General features: G+C 34.2%; 2 protein-coding genes across 5 annotated transcripts; one reads left to right on the top strand and one right to left on the bottom strand.

The window, feature by feature from the left end:
• Positions 1-5,355: 5,355 nt before the first annotated feature.
• On the top strand, positions 5,356-15,004 carry LOC107923832 (cysteine-tryptophan domain-containing zinc finger protein 7). Its single transcript, XM_041082022.1, has 15 exons — positions 5,356-5,899; positions 6,621-6,693; positions 6,807-6,937; positions 7,074-7,475; positions 7,595-7,875; positions 7,949-8,788; positions 8,994-9,418; positions 9,506-11,391; positions 11,487-11,647; positions 11,843-12,003; positions 12,472-12,796; positions 12,974-13,744; positions 13,886-14,042; positions 14,130-14,254; positions 14,813-15,004. Exons 1-12 carry the CDS (start codon positions 5,801-5,803, stop codon positions 13,089-13,091), a joined length of 4,902 nt encoding a protein of 1,633 aa, XP_040937956.1. The 5' UTR covers positions 5,356-5,800; the 3' UTR covers positions 13,092-13,744; positions 13,886-14,042; positions 14,130-14,254; positions 14,813-15,004.
• A 236-nt stretch (positions 15,005-15,240) lies between these two features.
• On the bottom strand, positions 15,241-21,391 carry LOC107923833 (cullin-1). Of its 4 annotated transcripts, none has more exons than XM_016853978.2 (20): positions 21,153-21,391; positions 20,589-20,758; positions 20,373-20,472; positions 19,638-19,823; positions 19,457-19,504; positions 19,165-19,368; positions 18,979-19,056; positions 18,514-18,603; positions 18,328-18,408; positions 18,189-18,236; positions 17,765-17,794; positions 17,604-17,690; positions 17,370-17,519; positions 17,235-17,290; positions 16,988-17,108; positions 16,746-16,907; positions 16,505-16,648; positions 16,155-16,373; positions 15,877-16,044; positions 15,241-15,476 (listed from the first exon to the last, which is right to left on the bottom strand). In XM_016853978.2, exons 2-20 carry the CDS (start codon positions 20,717-20,719, stop codon positions 15,375-15,377), a joined length of 2,205 nt encoding a protein of 734 aa, XP_016709467.1. In that variant the 5' UTR covers positions 20,720-20,758; positions 21,153-21,391; the 3' UTR covers positions 15,241-15,374. The 4 variants fall into 4 exon arrangements, 3 of the variants coding, with proteins under 3 accessions (XP_016709467.1, XP_016709466.1, XP_016709468.1); XM_016853977.2 differs by having other exon boundaries at positions 21,139-21,381; XM_016853979.2 differs by having other exon boundaries at positions 21,158-21,381.
• Between the last annotated feature and the right edge of the window lie 1,124 nt (positions 21,392-22,515).

Here is a 22,515-nt window from a genome sequence, read left to right as displayed (position 1 = left end):
GGGTTGAGCTATTCCTCACATGGAGTGTATGGCTGGTACGGGTGGAGTATAGTGGTTGGTGGGTTGAGTAGTCTCCCCAAATGGGCTTGCATATGTTTACTGATGTTGCATGTATTTTGAAATGGGCCTATGGGCCATACTGTTATCTGAATAAGGGGTTAAGGCCCAGTTTATTGTAATCTGAAAAGGGCTCTGGCCCAGTACCACTGTTACCTGAATGGGCTTAGGCCCAATAGGCTTGAGCTGACTTGGGCTTTGAATGGGTTTTCCTTACACACTGAGTTTCCCCAAACTCACCCTTTTAATTATCATCCACGCAGGAAATCCCCAACCATAGTGGGCTTGGAGCTGTGAGGGAATTCTGAGTGGCCACCCGTTCTGAAAGTTTGATTTTCTTCTGGTGAACTGGACATCCTTTTAATTACGTTTGAGGTTTTGGGCTTTTAAATGTAATAAGGCCGCTTATTTATTTTGATGGTTTTTATATGTTTTATTAAGATAGGTAATATTTATATTTAACTGTTGAAATTGGATAGCTTTAGGGCGCGTTTTCAAAAACAGTAATTGTTTTCAAAATAACACGAAAACAAGCAAAGCTTCCGCAATGAAGATATTTTCCAAAATTAATCACTTTTCCTAAAAAGGACTTAATCAAATCGGTTTCCTAGAAATATACATGATGTTAAGGTATGGCAATGGTGGTTTGCATGTTTAGGATTGGATCCGAAGGGAGTTTGGTACTTAAGCAGTTCGATGGACTCACCTCCTCTTTTCCGGTTTCCTACCTGGTGCACAGCTTCCATTCACTTTAACCTATAATGGAATTATCTTTTAAAACACTAAGTAAGTTCTTTCTGGATCAACAATGTAAAATGTTTTGAACGCTTCAATGTGGCATGTCGGATCCGGTCATAACGTCTGGGCCGAGTTCGGGGTGCTACATTGAGTATTCATATTTGAGTAAATTTAAGCATGCTTAAGTATGTAATTTATCTTTTTTATTTTCCCGATTTTAAAATTCAGGTCCAATTGTTAATACTTTTTTTTTGTTAAATTTGTTGTTATGACATTTTTGAAATAATAAAAATACTTACTTAGTAGCAATGTAATTAAAAAAATGACTTTATAATTAATTTGAATTTAACAAAAAGGATTCAATAGTATTAATAATTGGATTTAAATTGAAATCTGAAAAGTAGATAAATTAAATTTGATGAAATAAAAGTAGATAGACTAAATGCTCAATTTTTAAAATTGCATGGACTTCTTGCAGATTTTAATCTAAAAAACTATTTCCTTCATTTCTTTCTTTTTTTTTTCTTTCACAACAAATTCCATCTTATCCTTTTTTTTTTCTTTGCAGGATGAATTTAAATGAGCGGTATGTTTATTTACTATTAATATAAAAAATAGTAACTGCGGTAAAATTAGATCTGTAACAATATTATAATAAGAGATAAAAAAGTAAGCTAAACGCACTATATCGCACCCAATCACCCATCCAAATTTACCATTAATCATTTATATATATTTTTATCATATATATTATTTTCTAAGAGTTAGTTGCGTAAGATTGTTAAGATTAAAGTAAATTTTTTAATGCATCATGTATTTTAACCAATAACTACGTAATTCTTTTATCAGTAATTATCAATTTAATTTTAATTTTCCCATCCAACATGCCATAGGAGTAGTGTAGATAACGCCAAAATCATGATGGTAGTGAAAATTAATCGGCGACCTAATTGACTCAAAGCATATTGCAGAAGAGAATATTCTAAAACACCAAACAGGCTAACAACCATCGTCACTTGATCCACCCACGAGGTGAGTTATATTAATTTAAGCGTCTATCACTTCTTTTTTCTCATTCCTTCCTTTCCCTTATTCTTGAAATTTCAGACGCCAGAAAAACTCTATTTAATTAGAAATTTTTTAAATTTTAAATTAATTAAATCGAGTTGCTTGAATTATTTGATTTTTTGATACTTTTTCGAGTTTGATTATAATTAAATAAATAATTTAAATAATTGAATTTTAAAACTTGAGCAATTCAATTAATTAAATAAATTCTATAATAAATTAATGTAAATAAAAGTTAAAAAAGATTAAATTAATCTTTATAAAAAAATAAAAAAAATATTCAAAATATTATTCACAATTTTAACTAAAAGAATTTCTAAATTTTATTAAAATTTTGTAATAATTCTAATATATATATAACTTATATAAAATTCTAAAAAAAAACTAAAAATGTTAAATCATTAAAAAACAATAATAAAACCCAAAATGATCAAATTGATTCTTTAAACAAGTAAATTACCCGGTCAAGTTTATTATATTAAATTATATTGTTTTTTCCTCTTATTTTACCTTAAAATAGTTTTCAAATATATATAGTCTCAAATTTATATAATATAATTTGAACTTTTTTTAAAAATTTATTTCTCAATGCATCTATTGGAGTGAGCCAAATAACTAATCATCTATATTCTATAGGCCGATTAAGAGGTAGATACTGACCACGAGTTTTAAAACTGCTCCATACCCAATACGAGGATCGAACCCTCAACCACGAGGATCGAACCCTCAACCACTAGTTGATCTAATTTGAACTTTAATCATATTATGAACAATATTTTAATTTAATCGGTTTATAATTTAAAGTTTTCCTTAAACAAATTTATTTTATTCCACTTAATTTTAAAATTAAATCAAATTAAAACAACTCGTCAACTAAACTATTTCGACAATTTGTATTTAGTCTTGAGTGAAAAAACCAGAGTTAACAAAATTCTTGGTCATGTAGAATATACCTTCAAAGTAATGCTTACTGCTCGAGACTTCAAAGTTAAGAATTTTTTTTTGAGTTATTCATAAAAAAATAAAATATATTTTAATATTGTCAATACTTAAAGAAATTAATAAGTCGCCTAAAACTTGAATGCTAAAATTAATTAACTTCGCATGCCTTGCCTTTCAGGGAAACCCTAACTTTAAACAACAAAAATAATCGCTGTTGGATTAGTAAATATTAGAAACCATTGTTTAAATAATAAATACTAAAAATTCAAGAATAAACAAAGTTGACTACTATAACGATAAATAATTTTAAAGCTGTTACAGATCTCTCTTTTTTTTTTGTCATTAATTAGAATATTGATTGACTAAGGCTTTGCTTTAAAAAAAAACCAAGGCTTAAAATACTCACTAATAACTTTCTATTTTACTCTAAGAAAAATAAAATGTTTAGTTTTTTTTTAAAAAAAAACATAAACTTGATGATATATGCTATAAAATTCTCCCTAAATTGAATGTTTTATAAAAAAATTACAAACTGAAAAAAAAAAATTCCATATCATGATTCCAAAACAGGAATATTATCTAGTAAAAGTTTGATTTTATTTATTTATCTTTATTTTTTAAGTATTAAGTAAGATTATAAGATAATGGAATTTAAAACTCCACAACTGACATATGATTATTCAATTTTAAATAAAACAAAATTGAAACCAATTTTATTAAAATACGGTATTAAAATTAAAAGATTTATATATAATTCATTAATTGTGTTAAATGATGGCACATAATTAAAAATTTTAAAAATTAAATCATCAAACACATAAATTTATATAGCCCGACATATCCGAAATTAAAAGATAATTTACTACTATTTGGGTGAAGTCAACACAAGTGGGGCCAGGTAAGTAAACTCAAGATTTTCTAAAAGTAAGTAAAATCAACATACTACGTAAGGAAAAATAAAAAATGAATTATGAAAATTTGCAGACATATGCTAAAAAGAGAAAAAAAAAAAGAAAAACGAATTTAGTATGTTAGGACAAGCTGGATATTGCCACCTCAGACGCAGGGCGGCCGAGGAGTTATCCAAACCCACGCGCTTCTGAAAAAAATGTCTTGTCTTGTCTTGTTGTGCTATAAAATTTCCAACTGTCTTTTCCCACGAGACGCTCTTACATCTATTCTTTGCTTTATTTTATTAATCTTAAGCTTTTAAACATAAAAAAGGCATGAACTTCAACATTTACATTTTTATCAATTATTTTTAGTTAAATTTAAATTTTATTTTAAAAAGTTGTAAATTATTGACTTTTTAATAAAAGTTCTAAATAAAATAAGTAAATGTTTTAATTAATATTTTTATTTAAAAATTGACTTTTTTAAAGGAAAAAAATTAATTAAAAAATTAAGAATTATTAAAGACTAAATTTAGTACTACGCTAAAATAAAACAGTTAAAAGATTTTTCTTTAAATATTTAGGTACTGTGTTTAAAAATAAGGCATTGAAAAACAAAATAATAGCCCCATATATATTTTTGTCTGGATGTCTGAATTAACTTGCCTTGTTTAAATAGTGAAAAAAGAGAGGAAGCAATTATGAACCATAAAATGGAAACTACCTGAATTTAATAATGAAACAAATGTGATCTGCACGCGCCAAATGATCGTCATTTGTTTATCAGTCTTCGGACAAAAATGCTTGGCTTATTTAAATAGAAAGACAAAGAAGCCAAAAGGTAAAAGAAGGGAAAAAAAAAAAGCTTCATGCTAAACAAAAGGAAAGGTGTGTTACGATACGGATTAATATAAGGATGTTTCATCAATTTGGTTAGTATTGTTCAGTAGTTCATTCATGATATATAAAAAGTACATGGCCATTACAAATATTATTAAAATTTTGACTTTAATCAATGAAAAAAAATATTGTTATTTCATAATGTAATTTAGTAAATATCATCAAGAGTAAAATAAAATAAAAATAAATATTTTTGCATCCATTAATATTATCAATTTAAGACAAACCTAATTCTCTTTAACTACTTGTGACATAAATCTATTTAGTATTTATAATGAGGTTTCTTTGCAAAAGAAAATTGGAAACTGATTAATTGCACTAATGGTTCTCAAATTATTGTTTAAATTTTAAATTGATTTTAAAATTTTAAAATATTTCATTTGAATTCTTAAAATATCTTGATTTAATTATTAGTTTAGACTTTAAATATCCGTTGAAATATAATGGGAAGCATATTTAAAAATGTTGACTAAATTATAAACATTTTTTCTTATTCAACACATGATCAACTTTGATCCTATGTGGAAAAACAAAACAAAAAGTAATTTTAAATGTATTCCATATCACATTTGAGGTGGCATTTTAGTGCTCAAGTGGTTAAACTAATGAAAACCATAGTAATACTTTGAAGATTCGGTTAAAATATATTGAAATTTATGGACCAATTTAAAATTTAGAACATAGTTTGAGGATGTCTAAAGAAGTTAAGCCAGAAAAAATAAAAAATGAAAAAAACGCGGCTGCTCTGTACACCAAAACCAGAGGGAGTCCCTCTTTTGTCTTCTCTCTTTCTTCATTTCTTTTCCCTCTGAGCTAACCGATTCCAGCTACAGAGATCGCAGCAAAACAATAAAAGTAAAAGCCCTAAAAAACAATAGAATTTAGGGAGATCGTGTGTTTTAAATCGCTTTATTTTTTTGTTTATATGAAACTGTTTTAAATTTTTGTTTAGGCGTTCAGATTCGTGATTGAGGTTCCGTTTTTGATCGAAATTAGGGAAAAAACCACCTTTGCCTTTGGTGGGTTTTAGGTAGCTTGTGAAAAATGGTTCGGAGAACCTTTTGGGCTTCGAATAATAGATAACTACGTGTTGAGAACTTGATAATTCCGGTGAGGTTTACTTTTCTCTTTTGTTGAATAATTTCGTTAGGTTGTCTAACGATGCGAGGAAGGGGCTAGGGTTAGGGTTTGGTGAAAGAGAAATGGAAGAGGCTGAGCTTGAAGAAGGAGAGGCTTGCTCTTATAGTAACAATAACGACGATTATGATGCGGAAAATGATCTATCTTCTCTCTCTTACATAGTAAGGGATTTTGAAACTTCTTATTTCTCTTAACTGCTTAGCCTTTTTGATTTTAAGTAATGTTAAATTACATAGTGTTAGCTTGTTTTATTGTTGGTTTTTTAGATCCAAAGCTATGATTTTTACGTCGACTAATTGCAATGTTGGATGTTGTGACTTCAATTTAAATGTATTTACTGTTTAATTATGTTTATTATAGAAATACAATATATGTATTGGTATTTTAGTGTGTTTACATGTTTAATTCTAGTGCTGCAAATTATGTTTGGTTTGTGATGGAGGTATCTAGAGAACTTAGTTTTTATAGGTTTATTTAGGTGAAGAGAGCATCTTTTGTAACGCATCTAGCACTGTCATAAATGAAGCTTTTTTTCCCTTGGTGCGGTGTTGAATGGTTTTAGGGTTTTTTGAGTAGTTGGATGTGAGTTGGACACCTGTTTACTGAGAAGGCATTGTTCGTAAATTGTTTCCATGTAAGGTAGGTGATGCTTAGTTATGGTAATCTTGACTGTAATGCTGGGGATTTCTTAATTGGAAGTCAGGAGAGTAAGATTCAAGCGCATTAATTAGCTTATAGAGTCTTGGTGTGTTATTACTGCTTCCACAGGGTTAACTGCCAAGGGTGCAATATGTATAAGTTTTCCAATGTCTTATTGCTTGTTCTTAGTCGCTTTCCAGTTCTAATCTTTAAGTGATATGTGGCTCCTCGAATGTTTTGAAGGATGAGAAAATTCAACATGTTCTTGGACATTTTCAAAAGGATTTTGAAGGTGGAGTTTCTGCAGAGAATCTGGGTGAGTGAAAAAAGAGAGAAGAGAATCATTGATACTTATGATGTCAAGAGTCACCATAAATTTGAGTTCATAGTTTGAAATTGATGATTTTGTGATTCCTGACATATCCACAGGAGCAAAGTTTGGTGGGTATGGATCGTTCTTACTGACTTATACACGTTCTCCTAGTTGGCCTCATCCGAAGAGTCCGCCCAAAGTTCAGAGTTCTGATGCACCTAGGTCCCTAAACAATATGTCATTAGAGGTAGAATTTTTCTCCTTTTTCTCTGCTACTGCCTTGGATATCTATTCCATTTCATATCAGGTGAAATCTTTCACAGGATTTTGGTTTCTTTGAGAAGTCCAAGTAACATGAGCCCTTTGTTTGTTTTGTTATATAGGATGGCCGTCATAACTTAGCATATCGGGTAAGTGGTTCTGAGTCACTTAGGCCTGGACTACCTCTTTCAAATTTTGGAACCCTCCTTGCTTTGAAGGCATCGTCTGTGAATGATTCGATTCAACAAGAGGTCAGCCTAACATCCACTCATGATGATGAGCTTGCCTCTAAGTGCGATTTTGCAAGCAATAATGCTGCCAATCTGCCAGACCTGAAGACATTGAAGGTGCGAATCAAAGTGGGTTCAGATAACTTGACGCAAAAGAGTGCTGCAATATACAGTGGTCTTGGCCTTGATATTTCACCATCTTCCTCCTTAGAGGAGAGCCCCTCAGAAAGTGAAGGGATGTATCGGCAGACTCAAGATCAAATAATATTTGAATCTCCAACTAGTATTCTTCAGGTAAATCCTTCATTTACTATTATGTTATTCTGCTCATAAAAAGAATGTTTCTTTCTTGTATCTTCTTACATCTGCATGTAGTGATCTGAATACTTTTTCCCCCTGGATGCTTTGAGCAGTCTATGACTTCCTTTCCTGTACCTGGGGACACACTGCTATCACCTCTCCCTGATCATCTACTTAACTTGATTGTAAAGAAAAAGATTCCAGAAGGGAATAAATCAGATGCTGGAAAGGATGATGGAACATTATTTGTTGACAATAAAGCAAAGTCACTGGAGAAAAAGGATTTTCCAGTAGAAAGGAAGAGTAGCAGTAGCAGGGAAACAAGGATTAAGAATGGTCTTATGTTGAAGAAGGAAGTTGATATTGTTGACACATTGGCTTGCGAGGAAAAAAGGTGTCCATGATGTTGCTATGGAGGATTCACCAGGGCCAATACTTTCCCAAGAGATTGAGTGGGAGAATCCAAGGGCTGGTTCAGCTCGAAAGGTTTTGGAGGAACAAAAGACAAGTGTTCTAGATGATATTCCAGGCTATGCTAGGAAACATGGGTATGATAAAGCAGACAAAACTTGTGATTCTGTCAAAGCTGACTCTAATACTGTAAAAGGTGGCAAAGCTCTAAATAGCGAATCGGTGGATCCTCCCAAGCAGAAGATCTGCCTGGGAGCTACATCGCATAAGCAAGATAATATGAAGTTACCTCCCACCAAGGAGCATACCTCTTCTGGTGGAAAAAGAAAACCAACAGGCAGTCAGGGTCATGGCAGTCTAACTACAGAGGTGCAAAAAGAAAGCTCGAGGGTTGATTCTTCTTCGATTATGAAACATAAGCAGACTGTTAACTTGAACAATTATACAAACAAAAGGGAATCGGGAAACGAAAAATTAGAAAGGCCATTTCAAAAGGCTGAAGATAGGTATAGAGATATTTTTGGTGATATTGGAGAATCTGAACAGGAAGAGAACCAAACAAGCTCATTGGAAATTCATTCTGAAGATCAGCTGAAGGAAGCTCATGAGACTGAGAAAAACACATCATCAATTAACAGTGCACACAATGATAGACTAAGTGGGAAGAAAACTGAGTATTTATTGGCAACCAAATCATATACTAGAACAACTGTGGATTTTGCATCCAACTCTGCCAATGCGAGTGTTGCTGGAACTTCCCTTGCAACTGCAGCTCCTACATTGATAATTGAAAATTGGGTTCGCTGTGATAAGTGCCAGAAGTGGCGTCTTCTTCCAATAAACATAAATCCTGCTGACTTACCTGAGAAGTGGTTATGTAGCATGCTTGACTGGCTGTAAGTTCTTTATCATCATCCCTTCTAAATCTGTATTTAATGATTCTGACTTTGAAGTTTTTTCATACATATAAATTGTTGAAAGTATATTGGACTGAACATGAGACTATGGTTGTTGATATTTAAACCCTTGTGACAGGTTGTGGAAGTATATCTCTTCTCCCTCCTTCCAATCTGTAATATTGTTTCTCTTGTAAATTTTTAGGCCTGCAATGAATCGCTGCAATGTTGATGAGGATGAAACTACAAAAGCTGTTTTGGCGTTGTATAATGTTCCTGCTGTAGAGAGTCGAACTAATCTGCAAAGTAATTCTGGCAATATTATGTCTAGATTACCCTCTGCCAATGCTTTGCAACCTGAACAAAACCAACAAAGTTTTGGTTCATGTGTCATGCCACCTGCTGGAAGGAAGAAAGACAGTTTAAAAGAAATATCAAATGCCATGCTAACTCCTATGAAGAAGAACATGCAGTCCTCAATCCAGTCTGGAAGCCTGAATGGTGTGATTCAATTTCCTGTGGTAGGTGAATCTGGTTTACAACATCCAAGTCAATGTGATTTGCCTGTCAAGAAACACAAAAATAAGTCGAAAGAGAAGCATAAATTGGTGGAACATAGTTCTGATGGAGGTATTCTTTTTAAACTGATATTTATTGTAATTTTATTTTATTTTTCTAAATTATGTGATGTATTGCTTCTATAAAACATGTAAATAGGTGATGCTAGAACTTCAAACATGAAAGGCAAAAGGACCACTGAACAAGATTCTTTAAGGGCCTCCAAGAAAATTAAGGTTGAAAGTTCTCGTCTTGCTGATGAAGATTGGATGTTTGAGCATGCTGGTAAGAGCACAAGTAATGGTTTGCCTAATACATCAGTAGGAAAGGATCAACCTAAAAACAGCGAAGGGTCTTCTTATAAGGACTCATCAGATAAGGACAGGCAACAGGTCTCTGGTAAAAGACCAAAGAACAAAGTTGGGGTTCCCTTAACTGATGGATCACTGGATCTGGCAAATTGTGATGGTGGGGCAGTTTCAAGAAAGAGGGAAGTTGATGATTGTATTAATAGTCAATTGTATACAGACTCCTTCCAAAGTATGGGTAATTACCTCCAGGAAAACAGAGTATTTGTGAAGGAAGAGTTCTGCGAGAATGACTACAGGAGGGAAAAGAAGGCCAGGGCATCCAAGTCTGGAGGGAAGGATTCCTCTGCAAGTAAAAGCGGTGGTACACTGGAGAAAAAGGGTAGACACACAAAGAATCGCCAAAGTGGGCAAGATCTAGGTAGGTCTATGTCCCAACAGAGGTTGGATGGTATGGACTCATTAAAAAGAGATTTTGGATCTGCTGAACCTTCTTTAGCAGCTACCTCAAGCTCATCTAAAGTTTCTGGCTCACATAAATCAAAGCCTGGCTTCCATGAAACAAAAGGCTCACCAGTAGAATCAGTTTCTTCTTCTCCTATGAGAGTTGCTAATCCTGATAAACTTCCTTTGACAAAGATGAATGTTGCATGGAAAGATGAGTCTCGCAATGCTGGTCTTTTTGTTGCAGGTAGTCCTAGAAGACGCTCAGATGGTGAAGATAATGGTGGGAGTGAGAGGTCAGGGACAATAAGGAAGGAAAAAACTTCTGCTGCAGTTCAACAAGGGTACCTTGAGTCCTCTGTACTTGATATTCAGGATAAGGATGTTGATCAATTAGGTGTCAGTAAAGCTAAGGCACCAATTGAGTCTTCTCATGATATCAGAAAAGGCGAGTTTATTAATGCTAGTGTTGATTATTTACGTCAAGAGGTCCAATGTGCTGGTAAATCAATAATAATGGATGAACGCCATAATGAGGAAAGTCAGAATGACAATCGTGGCAATCCCAATGTCTCTTATCCAAGAAAATCTGGCAAGGGGTTGTCACAGTCAAAGGACAGGAATCGTAATTTTAAATCTGGTTCTGCTGATGAACAGCCAGATTGTGCTCCCTGTGAGGTAAAATCTATGGATGGTAGAAATAAATTTCAGGAGTGGCCTGGAGTCAAGTCCAATGAAAGTGTGAATAGACTTGATGATGATAAAGAAGCTCTTAGAAAGTTGTCAGGTGAGAGTAGTAAAAGAGAGAATTATTCAAGTGTTGGTCAGTCAGATGCTAAACCAGATGCCTCTGGAGGTCAAGATTTAATGTCAACTATGAAGCAGAATCTTCTGCAGGAAAGCAATAGTGAAGGATATACAAAGAGTTTCCACTCTGAAAAATATGATCGTGCAGAAATTGCTTCTGGGAGAGGGAACTCGTTATCATTGCCGCCTTCAGGAGGAACTCAAAATGAGATGCTGACTGGTCGCCCCCGCCCAGTTTCTGGGTCCCAGAAGGGAAACAGAGCTGACAGACCACAAGCTGATGATGCATTGAAGGTACCAAAGCAAGTAAAGAAGGCTGATCATCAAAATGGGACTCAACACAGTAGTTCAAGAAATACATCAGGTGGATGTAGGATCAGGGATGTTGATGCCCCAAGTCCAATGAGCAAGGATTCCTCAAGTCAGGCAGCTACCAATGCTTTGAAGGAGGCTAAAGATTTAAAGCATCTGGCTGATCGTCTCAAGGTTTTCCTTACTATTTTCTTGTAACTTTATGTTGCATTTCTGTATTATTCTAGCCTCTAGCAAGCCTCTTCTTTTAACTTCTAAAACTTCCTCAGAATTCTGGATCAAATGTGGAGAGCACAGCACTTTACTTCCAGGCAGCACTGAAGTTTCTTCATAGTGCTTCTCTACTAGAATCTTGCAACAGCGAGAGTAACAAACATGGCGATATGATTCAGTCCGTGCAAATGTACAGTAGCACTGCAAAACTCTGCGAGTAAGTTAAATGTTAGGTGATCTAGTTGGTGTTTTTCTTCCTTCTACACCTGTGTTGCCACACATCATTTTCAAGTTTGATCTTTAATTAATTGAAAAAATTCCTGCTACATGGAAATCTTCTGTTATTGCACTTTGTTTTGGGAAGATTCCACTTTTGTGGCTCTTGAATATGTTTTTACCAACTAATATTCAGGTTTTGTGCCCATGAGTATGAGAGACTAAAGGACATGGCTGCTGCCTCTTTGGCCTACAAGTGTATGGAGGTGGCCTATATGAGAGTAATCTATTCCTCCCATGCCAATGCAAGTAGGGACCGGCGCGAGCTGCAGACAGCTTTGCAAATGGTTCCTCCTGGTAAGTGTAGCATATGATTAGTTTACTTGCTTACAGTGTGGCTCTTTTTGCTTATATGCAGTGAATTTGTTTTTTGATATCAAAATCTGAAAATCTTTGGACAGAATGTTTTTCTGGTTTCATTTTGTTGTTTTTGGGTTGTTTTAGGTTCAGACAGATATCTGTTATTCTGTTTCTCTGGTTTGGGAGAGCTTGAGTTTGTAAATCATCAATATTGTAGTTGCTATTTGACATGATTTGCTAGTTTCTTCAAATTGGCATTCAACCTAAGTTTAGGACGGGCTTTGTTGGTATGCATGCGTATAAACAGATATCTTCAAGCTTACTCATCAGTCTCTCCAGCCCCTTTATCATCTTTTTCTTTCATGTATTCCTTTATGGACTTTGAATTTCTTTATAAATAACATTAATACTGCATTGATTGAGGCAAACTGGTGAAGTTAATATTGGTTTTTGTTTTGACATTAGGCGAGTCTCCTTCTTCCTCTGCCTCTGATGTTGATAATTTAAATCATCCTACAACAGCAGACAAAGTTGCTTTTCCCAAAGGTCTTAGCTCTCCCCAGGTTGCTGGAAATCATGTTATTTCTGCTCGAAACCGTCCTAACTTTGTGCGGTTGCTCAACTTTGTAAGTTTACTTCTGGTTGTATATAATTTTGATTGTTCTTTTACATGGTATGAGAATGAAAGCATTATAGACCCCTCTCCCCCTCCGCGCCCCCCCCCCAAAGAAAAAATAATAATAATAGTGTCTGCCCTAGCAGTTTTGTGCTTTCAAGCACGAAAAATTTTGTAGTCTTGCCGATGGACTGTCTGTTTTCCCACTCTCTTACTGTTATGCATCAAATGTCATTTTTTGCTCTGTGACTTGCATATCTTATTTAAGTTTAGAGATCTATCATTGCTAAAACCAAATGTGCATGAAATTGCAAGGAAATCAGAATACTTTGCAGCTGCCATTTAGTTCAGGAGGGCTGAAAGTGGGGAAGCTATAACTTCTGTAAAGAAGGCTCTTGATTATAACTTCCAAGATGTGGAGGGAGTGCTTCGTTTGGTACGAGTGGCAATGGAAGCCCTTAACCATTAAGGGAAAAAATCTGGTTGGTAAGGATGGTTTTATGCTAGGAGGGAAATTTCATTTTGATGGTTTTTCCTTGGGTATGAAGTCCTAGAGTAGAAAAAGGAGAAGGGGTGACCAGCTCTTCTCGTGGCAATCCTCAACACTTACATTAGAAAACTGGCAAGTGCCTGCTTTCTTACACTGACAGGTAGATAAGTGCAATACAAGATAAATTGGATTTTTAGTATATTCTTTCGCAAGCTTCAACTGCTTTCTGTCATGGAAGAAGCTTAGTTAATTTCTTTCTCAGGCCAGCATTAAGGACATGGGACTCATTAGGTTTATATGCAAGATGTTTCAAGTTGTATAAATAGGTGATTATACTTCAAAAGTATTGCGGCTGAAGAAATAGTTTTGTATAAGGATAGAGAAGACATCTATAGATAGAGGCAGATTGGTAAAATTGAAAAAGTGGAGTTTGCTATTGTTTTGGCATCACCATTCCCCAGAGGCTGTTTTAGTTCACCTGAGTTATTAAATTTGTTGATTCTATTTTTGTTTGGAGCCTCTTAAGGGAAATACTGCGACAAAAAGCAGCACGTGCTTGCTCTTTTGCCACGGGGACTGCTGTTTTCTCAGTTCAAGCACTAAGAAGCAGAGACTGTAGCTGACGGTTTCAGGTTTGCTACTCTTAGACATGTCCTACGTTAAAAATCAAAATTGCCACATTTAAGTCGATTTTCTTTCCCTTCCATGCCCTTCTCCATTTTAATTTTTAGATTTTTTTTCAGTTTCACCTTCCTTCATTTGTATTTGTGCAGGTCAGCTGCAGTAGTACCTGTACCTGTCACAGTATATACCTATGACTCACGAAGATGAGTTGAAAGAATATAAGAAAAACGACTTGGTGCAAAGTTACTGTGATAGAAGTCCAGACAAATTTGCAGAAATTCTTTAATTCCTTTTTTGCCTTAAAAGGTTGGTATCTGTTGTTCATTTGGTGGTTTTGGAGTTCTTTCTGCTCTGACGTACCATTGCTTCTAACTATTATTACTTCTTTTGCAGCATATATACTTGTACCATAAACATATCTCTATATGATTCTCATTCTGGAATATGGCAAGTGCTTTTGTTTGTGGGAGAGACCATTGGTTCTGTCATCTCCAAGTTCGGCATCTTAATGCTGATAGGTAAAAACTCTCAGTGGCCATTTTTGTTCTTTTATTGAATTGTGATTCTCCTCTCTTCTAAATGTCTTGCAAAAAATGTACTTGAACTTAGGAGGCGGCGAATAATTTTAACTAACCCTCAACATAGTGGACTAAGAAAGCCCATTGCAAGTAATTGTTATCAGAGTTTGTACCATCTGCAAATAGTTGGCCTTCCTTTTAGGACTGTTTGCAAGTGCTACATTATCAAGTTAGAGTAGTATCTGATCTCCATTTAGGCATTTACCATGGACATTGTGTCAATAAGTCAGCGATTCAGTTTTAGGAGGCATGAGCAATTGAGCATCATGTTTTCCTGGTTTGTATGTTCATATTCTAGGAAGCTCAGCCTTTAACCATGTATTACCACATGGTTGACTCATTTTATGCATTATGGGTGTTTTTTAATTATTGAATATGTGCGTTGCTGGTTAGTTGATGAGGATCGGCACATATCCTTGTTGAATCTAGCAGTTTATGTTTCCACTATTAATATCCAGTATTTGTTTAGCTAATTATATGGATATCCTTTGATTTCAGGCTTAAATAATTTGGGGTGGTTGCATTAATTAATAGCGAAGCTGGCGACGGATTGACCTAGCATCGAAAATTGTTGGTAGTCCGCCGCTATTTCATAATTTGTCGTTATTCCTATGTATATAACAATACATTTATTCACAAGTCTTAAATCAATAAAGTTGGAGTCGATCTTGGTTATGAATTTTAAATAAATTTAGCCTTAGAAAACATTTGATGGATTGTTGTTGACGGGCATATCCTCCAACCGAACTAAGCACATCTGCCTTTGGTCTCCTATCGTATCGTTGTTTGTACCTTGGTTAAAAGTTAAAGCTCTTTCATCGTTTGAATTTCTTTACCAAGAAAAAGCAAAGTTAATAATAAAGTATTATTCAACTCTTGCCTTGTTTGTAATAATTGTTGGTAACCGAAGAAGAAAAGAGGTGCAATGAAATAACAGTTAAATTTTAATAGGCCATATTAAGAACTTCCATGAACTTTACAGAACTCTAACTAGAAAACAGGCAAAAAAAACAAAATGATTTTGAATCCATCTCCCTATAACAACCAACATTTACCGAAGTCAAGCCAAATATCGGAAGGTGTTTGGATTCTCCTTGTCTCGCTCCAGGTAGTCTCGTGTGATGAGATCTTCGATTCGTTTCTTTATGGCTTTAATATCAGGCTGCAAAGACATTACCACCACATCATATTAATTATATAGCACAAGATTTAAGAAATATTTTCTTACTATTTTAAGTTAGGAATAGGAATGGGGGTCAAAATTTCCACAAGAGGAGTTAAAAACCTTTTCTGGGTGGTTTTTACTTTTTAGTATCATAAATGCACACATGACAGCTTCCTAATCTCACTTGTGGAATTTTTTTTTTGGACATGATAATTGTGCTTTTAAGTTAATGGGGTTCCAGTTCATTTTTCTCACCCTACTAGGATAGTTTAGTCTTCTGAGTTTCTAAAAAGACTATTCTCACACGGCATGTGTTGTGCTTGCATGTCAGTTATGTAAACAAAAAACGGCATCTAAATAGGTCTCAAACTAGACAAACAAAGGGGATAGCATATACCTTGAACATGCGACTCAGCTGCTCCACACACTCTGAAACCAAATGTTGGTGGCCCAAAACCTTCCTACTCTTCATTATGCGTACAATTGCAGCATCAATAGCATAACGCCTATCTTTATCAACGTCTTCAACTACTTTCTTCCTTTCATCCACAGGAGGGAGAGGAACCTGGCACAAAGATAGATTCACAAAGTTCAAATCTTTCTCATCCCAATAGATACATGCTACTAAAAGTGAAAACAACATTAGAAAAAAGAGAGTGCTAAAACTGTCCCAACCTTAATTCTCCTCAACTTGTCGGTAAACTTAGAGTTGAACTCAAAGAAGTCGCTCTGGGAGATGGTTTTTGTGTTTGGCTCTTTACTTAGAATCTTATACTTGGCACATGACAGTGAATGTAGTAATCTGACCAAGTCATCATGGTTCAAGTTCAACTGAGCCATGATCTCCGAATAGCTCAGCCGATCAGATGAATTAAAAAGCAGCAGGACAGCAGCCTGTTTACATAGCCAACTTGGAAATTAGATTCCACAATTAAAGTTGAACACCAAAACTTAGCAAGAGATTAACAAAATCCATGAGAAATCACAATTAAATGCAAAGTTCATGGTTCAGAGATTCTCTTCACCTGATAAGTTGAAACAATCAGTTCAATACTTTTCTGATCAAACTTGCCATTAATCTGACAAGTTCCCAGTGAGTATATCCATGTAAGCTTTCTGTGTTTTGTTTTTGTTTCATAGAACCCTTTGAAAACTTCCACACACTTGACCTGAAACAATGATATTAAATATAAATAACAGTTCTAAACACACCGTGGAGAAATAAAGTTAGTCCCGTCATCAAGGAATATCATCTTCAATCATTACCATCTCGGCAGGGAGATTGAGGTCAAATGATTTATAACTTGGCCAGAATCCTGTTGTGAGAACAGTCACTGTCAAATCAATCCCAGGATGTGCAGCTGAGTTACTCCTAAGATAGTCCTCAAAGTTGGCTTGGTTTTCCCTTGCCAATGTCAGATCTGTGACCTATTAGGGAGGTAAACCACAATTAAAAACCACAATTGGTGTAGACAAACAAACTGGGCTAAAAACAGAGGCCGACTCACCATGCCCTCCATCTTTGAGGTGAATTGACCACCACATTGCTGCTTTAGCTTGGTAAGAATACTCCTTTCATGATCGTCATTAGCACTGCGGTCAAAAAGCAGTCGACGAGCAAGCTTCTTCCTGTCAATGTTTGCACACAATAAAGTTTAGGTAAAAAAATTGTATTACGTAAAACCATGCCATTATGATAATTTTTTTTAACAAGCAAATGTGAAACTTAATTACCAAAAAGGAAAGTAGACTCACCTGTAAAATTCAGCAAAGAGGTCCTTGTCACTAATATAAGCAAGCAGCTTAACTACCTGCAGGAACCAACGTATAGTTCAGAATAAATTACAGATGAGACCACCATAAATTTACATCAAATGATGGAAAAGGCACCTTCTCAAGTGTTTCTTCAATGGCTTCATCACTTAATTTCTCACTTCCACCCTTCTTGAGGATATTATCACAGAAAGTTGCCAAAAGCTCTGCACTTGAACTGCCAGTAACAGTTTTGTTGCAGAATACCTCAAAAGCCTCTTTCAAAGCCTATTGAACATTTCAACAAAGTATGTTTTAGATGAAATCATTGAACACGATCCTTACTAAAAATTTAGGTATTAGAACACAAACCTTGTGGAAGAGAGTATGGTTTTGAAAACAGTCGGTCACATATGCCATATACTTGTCGTGCAGCTTGATTATTTTCCTTATAAGGACCTGATGAGTAGAAGATAATCAACATCCATAGTGATTTCAAGAAAATCCATAGCCGTAAAAGTTGGGATGTTTACCTGTTCCTGCACACCCGGAGCATTTGAAGCCTGTGTAAATGAGTGAATATCAGCACTTAGAACCAGAAGGTTAATATTAGAAACAATTAAATTATGCAGATTATCATCTATTCCATCAAGGGTTGGGAAAATCATAGTCTAAAGTAGTTGGTGCATCAAAGGCATATCAAACTTAACAGTTAGGAGAACTGCACAAGCACAACAATGATGATAAATAAGCACCTTGCCAGCTTGAAATGCTTAAATACTACTTTGCACCCATTCTGTTAGTTTAAGAAAAATATTCCACCCCCTCAATAAATTGCTATCCAAGAAGAACATTCATGACTTAGTTTAGCAAAGAAAAAAAAAAAATAAACGTATCCACCATCCAGCAATCATGCTATCATAGAAGGACAACAACAAAATTAACATAGTTACTCACAGCATCTTCTGCCTGTTGAACCAAGGCTGTACCCTCAGCAGTAACATGCTGCAACAAGGAAGTACTTTGTTTTAGGTTTTAGGGACATGAGAAAGAAGATCAATTGGTTTGCAGAACAGAGGAAACAAAATATTCAGACCTGCTTGAATACATTAGTAACGGGCTCCAAGCCTCGAGGTATTTTACAATAAAGCCTGTACATCCTAGAAAGATCCTCCACCTACAGAGTGTAAAGAAGGCCAAGTTAATATCTAACGCATACATTTGCTGGAGCTAATAGCAAGAAGAGTAAGCATTGCTAGAAAAGAAAAAGATTGAACAATACCTTGTCATCTCTAAGCAAGGCCCTGCATCCTGAATGCTCCTTTTCAAGTAGCCGATTTGCATATGTGACCAACAACTCATGTTGCACTTTCTAGATAAAGAACAAACAGTAATAAATAGAATGCTCTAGGAATTATAGAACTATCTTTATAAGAACTTATTGTTAATTCTTATCACATAATTCCATGCCAATTCATACGTAAAAAACATGCAATCTCAATGCCTAGGTAGCTAGAAGGAAACATATAAAACAACAACCAGATCTTTCCACTCAAAGAGAATTCACGCAGCTTCTATTGTTACATCTAAGTGACTACTTTCACTCATCAAACACTATCCATCTGAGTGACTGTCTTTGAGCAAAGAATTAACGAAATTCACTAAGAAAATGAAAATCACCATCAAGCCAAAATTAAGCTCACAGAAAAAAGGCTCTTCATTAACCTATTCCAGCCATTTAACTCACCTCTAACAATTTTGTCTCACTGCTTGAATGCAGGTAATGAGACACTCTCTCCCTTTCCTTTCTCAAGCATTCTTCAGACTGCAATTAACATTAAAGTAAATAAAACAATTAGAACCATCTCAATTAATCAGAGTAAAAAACTTAAAACCTATAAAAAAACAAAAGCAAGAAAACTTAAGCACTTGCCTTCAACATGTATTCCGGACAAGAATCTTCCTCAATCCAGCTCGATGCCTTCCGTGAATAGTAAGCACTAGTATCTTGAAGCAAATCTTCTTCAAAATCATTTTCATAACGATCCATTTGTCCCATGCCAATCTCAACAAAAATGTCTAACACATTCTTCAATAACGCACGGTCTATCTGATCTCCCTCACGTTCTTTATCAATCTGATATGAAGTAACTATTCCCCTTAACTTTTTATTCAAAATGCGACCTAAATATACAATCAACTAAGAAGAAATGATGTGAACTTACAAGGGCAATTACAGCATCTTTGACTTTGGCATGCACTTCCTGATATACCTGAAATTAATAATAAAGATCGTAAACAATTATTTAAAAGGATATTTGACGTAATGGGCAGCGCAAACTCTGAAAACCCAGCTCAGTAAATCATAATCAGATATAGGTGATACCAGAAGAATTAATCACAAACCAGATCGCGGAAGCACGTCAGACCAACTTCATTAAGTGCAGGGAGTGATCTCCTAGCAATGAAGTAGCGATCAAGGTAATGGAAGAAGCGTGATAGCCACCTGACCATTACTTTATGGTTCCCCCATCTTTTAACAAGTTCCCTCAGCATGAATTCATCATGCTTCTCTCTTAAAGACGGCAAAACCTGATCCCAAAGAACGAGAGGAAATTTGAGACAAAAAGCACATTCACAACAAAAAGGTAAATGGATGCATAAATAGCTTCAATGGGGGGTTTCTATACAGGAGAAGACTAGTAAAAGAAGAATTTACAAAAGTAATAGACAATAAAACCATAGAGCTTATAAAACAACAAACAAAGCAAACTAGAACAATGATCTTTAAACATCAAACAAATACAACCGAAGTTCTTGGTACATAGAAGCTTAAACAAAATAAATGAAACACGGCATAAGCTTAAACAAAATAAATGAAACATGGCATCAGTTTCAGCCCCTGGAATAGGCATTGTAAATTACATAGGTTAAAGATCTTTGTCATGAAAAAAAGAAAACATACGAGAATTTCAGTAAGATTTCACAAAGAGGGGATATATATATATAAACATCCTCAAAATCATACTAGTTAATAAAAGACTCCAAATGAAACCAAGTTTTATGCGTAACACTTATTTATCTAAACCAAACCATTAGTTGGCTACCTAATGATGGCTGAGATAATACCAACTTCCTTACCGTTGAAGTAATATACTCTTCAAATGCCTCTCGGTACTTATCATAGAGCTGCTGAGAATAATCATAAGGCGGCTTTTGGGTACACATGTTGTATATGGTACTGTGATAGTGCAATAAAAGAATGATGATGAGAACCAAAATAAAACAGACAACCAAAAATAATAACTAACGGCTCAAAAGAAATCAGCAAAACTAAAGCTAAGTAATGAGGGGTACGTGTAAAGCATCATATATTCTTCTGAGGTAAACGGAGGCTCTGGAAGTCCTTCCAAAATCCTCCTTAGCTTTTTGATCCCCTTATGCATATAATCCCATCCCTGATCTAGTTCAATAGTCTTGCGCTCCATTGTTGTAAAAGAGGAGCTAAGATTTCTTCAGATTAAAATCTGTAAAAGCACATAAACAAAACAATAAAAATCAAACAATCAACAAAACCCTAGCATGAGCATCGGCAAACAGAAATTCAGCAACTAATTGAATTCCACGTAAATAAATACATAAGCAAATAACCATATAACAACCGATGCAGGTCAAACATTGACGAAAATAAACTAACAACAGTAAAATCAGCGAAATCATAAACTTCTAAACAATGCCACACGGAAATCAAAGAATATATAACATAGTCAAATAGTCGATCAAAAGATTAATTTCTTTATTTTTTTTTTCCTTTAAAAAAGAAAGAAAGAGAGAAAGCCCTAGAATTAACAAGATTTCAAAGGAAACAATAAAATTACAGCGAAACTAAAGAAGTAATATTAATTACAAATAGAAGAATACGCAGCGATTAATCAATGGAGTTGTGAAATAGAGAGTAGTTAAAGAAGAAGGAATCGTAGCCTATCGCCAAAGAAGGTTAGAATTGGAGAAAGGAAGGGAGGTGAAGTAATTATGGAGGTGTGGATTGATTGGTTAAAAAGAGAGACATGGACGGCATTTCTAGCTTCGCAAGTGGTGTACTTATGGCTTTAAATAGCGGGTAATTTTTAGTGTTTTACAACCAAAAGAAGTAATGTTTTAGATCAGGATTTGTGCCATGTTTGGGTTTCTTTGTAGTTTTCTTTGCTACTTCTAATTAAATGCAATATCTCCCCTTTTTCTTTTATTAAGATTCTACCTTTTTTTTAAAAAAAAAACGTAATTAACTTCTAAGTTTTAACGGGATTTGTTAAGCAAAGGTGTTTAAACGGGTTATAAATAAGTTTTCATGTATGTATATATTTAAAATTTATGTCAAGAGATGAGATTTGTTAAGTAAAAAATTTAAATTTTTGGAAACATATTTTTATTAAAAATAATATTTAAGAGAAGATGCCATGTGCTTAAGATTATTTTTTAAGAGGAGTTTTAAATACATTGATCTAATATAATTCTAATGGTTAAAAAAAATAAATTTATTAATGGATTGGATATTATTAATAGTTAGGAAATTTTAAAGAATAAATTTTCTTGGTGACCACTGACCACGTAATGCCTCTAAAACTAGATAAGTACAGCTTAGACTTTAAAATTAAAAAGTTGAGAAGAAAAGGAGATTTCATACCTTTATGAGAATGCTTTTGTAATTTTATTCGTGTAAGTTCAATGTAAAATAATCTGTTGGGTCGAAACACATTAAATATTAGGCGTAGTGAGTATAGTTAATTTACTCTTGTGTTGAATATGTTTTTGCTAATAAATTCTCAACACATAATTGTATAGTTTCTACTTAATAAACGTGATATTTGTATATGTATTTTTATAAAATCTTCAATATAATATTTTTATTTTAAAAATGTTCATTGTAGTACTTAAATTATTATTAATTTTTTCAAATCATCAAACTCACATGGATAATATAATATTATGTGGAAAACTAAATAAATTAAATTAAATTAAAACAATAAATAACTAAACATATTGTTAATAAAAAAGTAAATACTAATAAAAAAATATTATTTCAAATGGAAATTTTTTTTAAGAGGATGACCATTTATTTAAATGGAGGAGATGACGTTTTTGCTTATGTAAGTTTAATATTTTTTTTGTTAATTACATATACAATAAAATTTAATATTATCAAATGGGTAAGCACACCAAACCACGAACCAATATCGCTTGATAGCCTGGAGTAGGTGTGTCTAAAATCTTAAGGGCATAACCT

The sequence above is a fragment of the Gossypium hirsutum genome, chromosome A11 (assembly GCF_007990345.1).
Source record: "Gossypium hirsutum isolate 1008001.06 chromosome A11, Gossypium_hirsutum_v2.1, whole genome shotgun sequence".
Lineage (NCBI taxonomy): Eukaryota > Viridiplantae > Streptophyta > Magnoliopsida > Malvales > Malvaceae > Gossypium > Gossypium hirsutum.
This window is presented reverse-complemented; position numbering and strand designations above follow the sequence as displayed.

Coding starts and splice junctions, on each gene's coding strand:
- LOC107923832 (XM_041082022.1), top strand. CDS start 5,801: ATGGAAGAGGCTGAGCTTGAAGAAGGAGAGGCTTGCTCTTATAGTAAC. Junction 6,694..6,806: donor AGTTTCTGCAGAGAATCTGG/GTGAGTGAAAAA, acceptor ACATATCCACAG/GAGCAAAGTTTGGTGGGTAT. Junction 11,392..11,486: donor ATCTGGCTGATCGTCTCAAG/GTTTTCCTTACT, acceptor AAACTTCCTCAG/AATTCTGGATCAAATGTGGA.
- LOC107923833 (XM_016853978.2), bottom strand. CDS start 20,719: ATGGAGCGCAAGACTATTGAACTAGATCAGGGATGGGATTATATGCAT. Junction 19,369..19,456: donor AAGATGCTGTAATTGCCCTT/GTAAGTTCACAT, acceptor ACTTCATATCAG/ATTGATAAAGAACGTGAGGG. Junction 19,057..19,164: donor GTCCGGAATACATGTTGAAG/GCAAGTGCTTAA, acceptor TGTTAATTGCAG/TCTGAAGAATGCTTGAGAAA.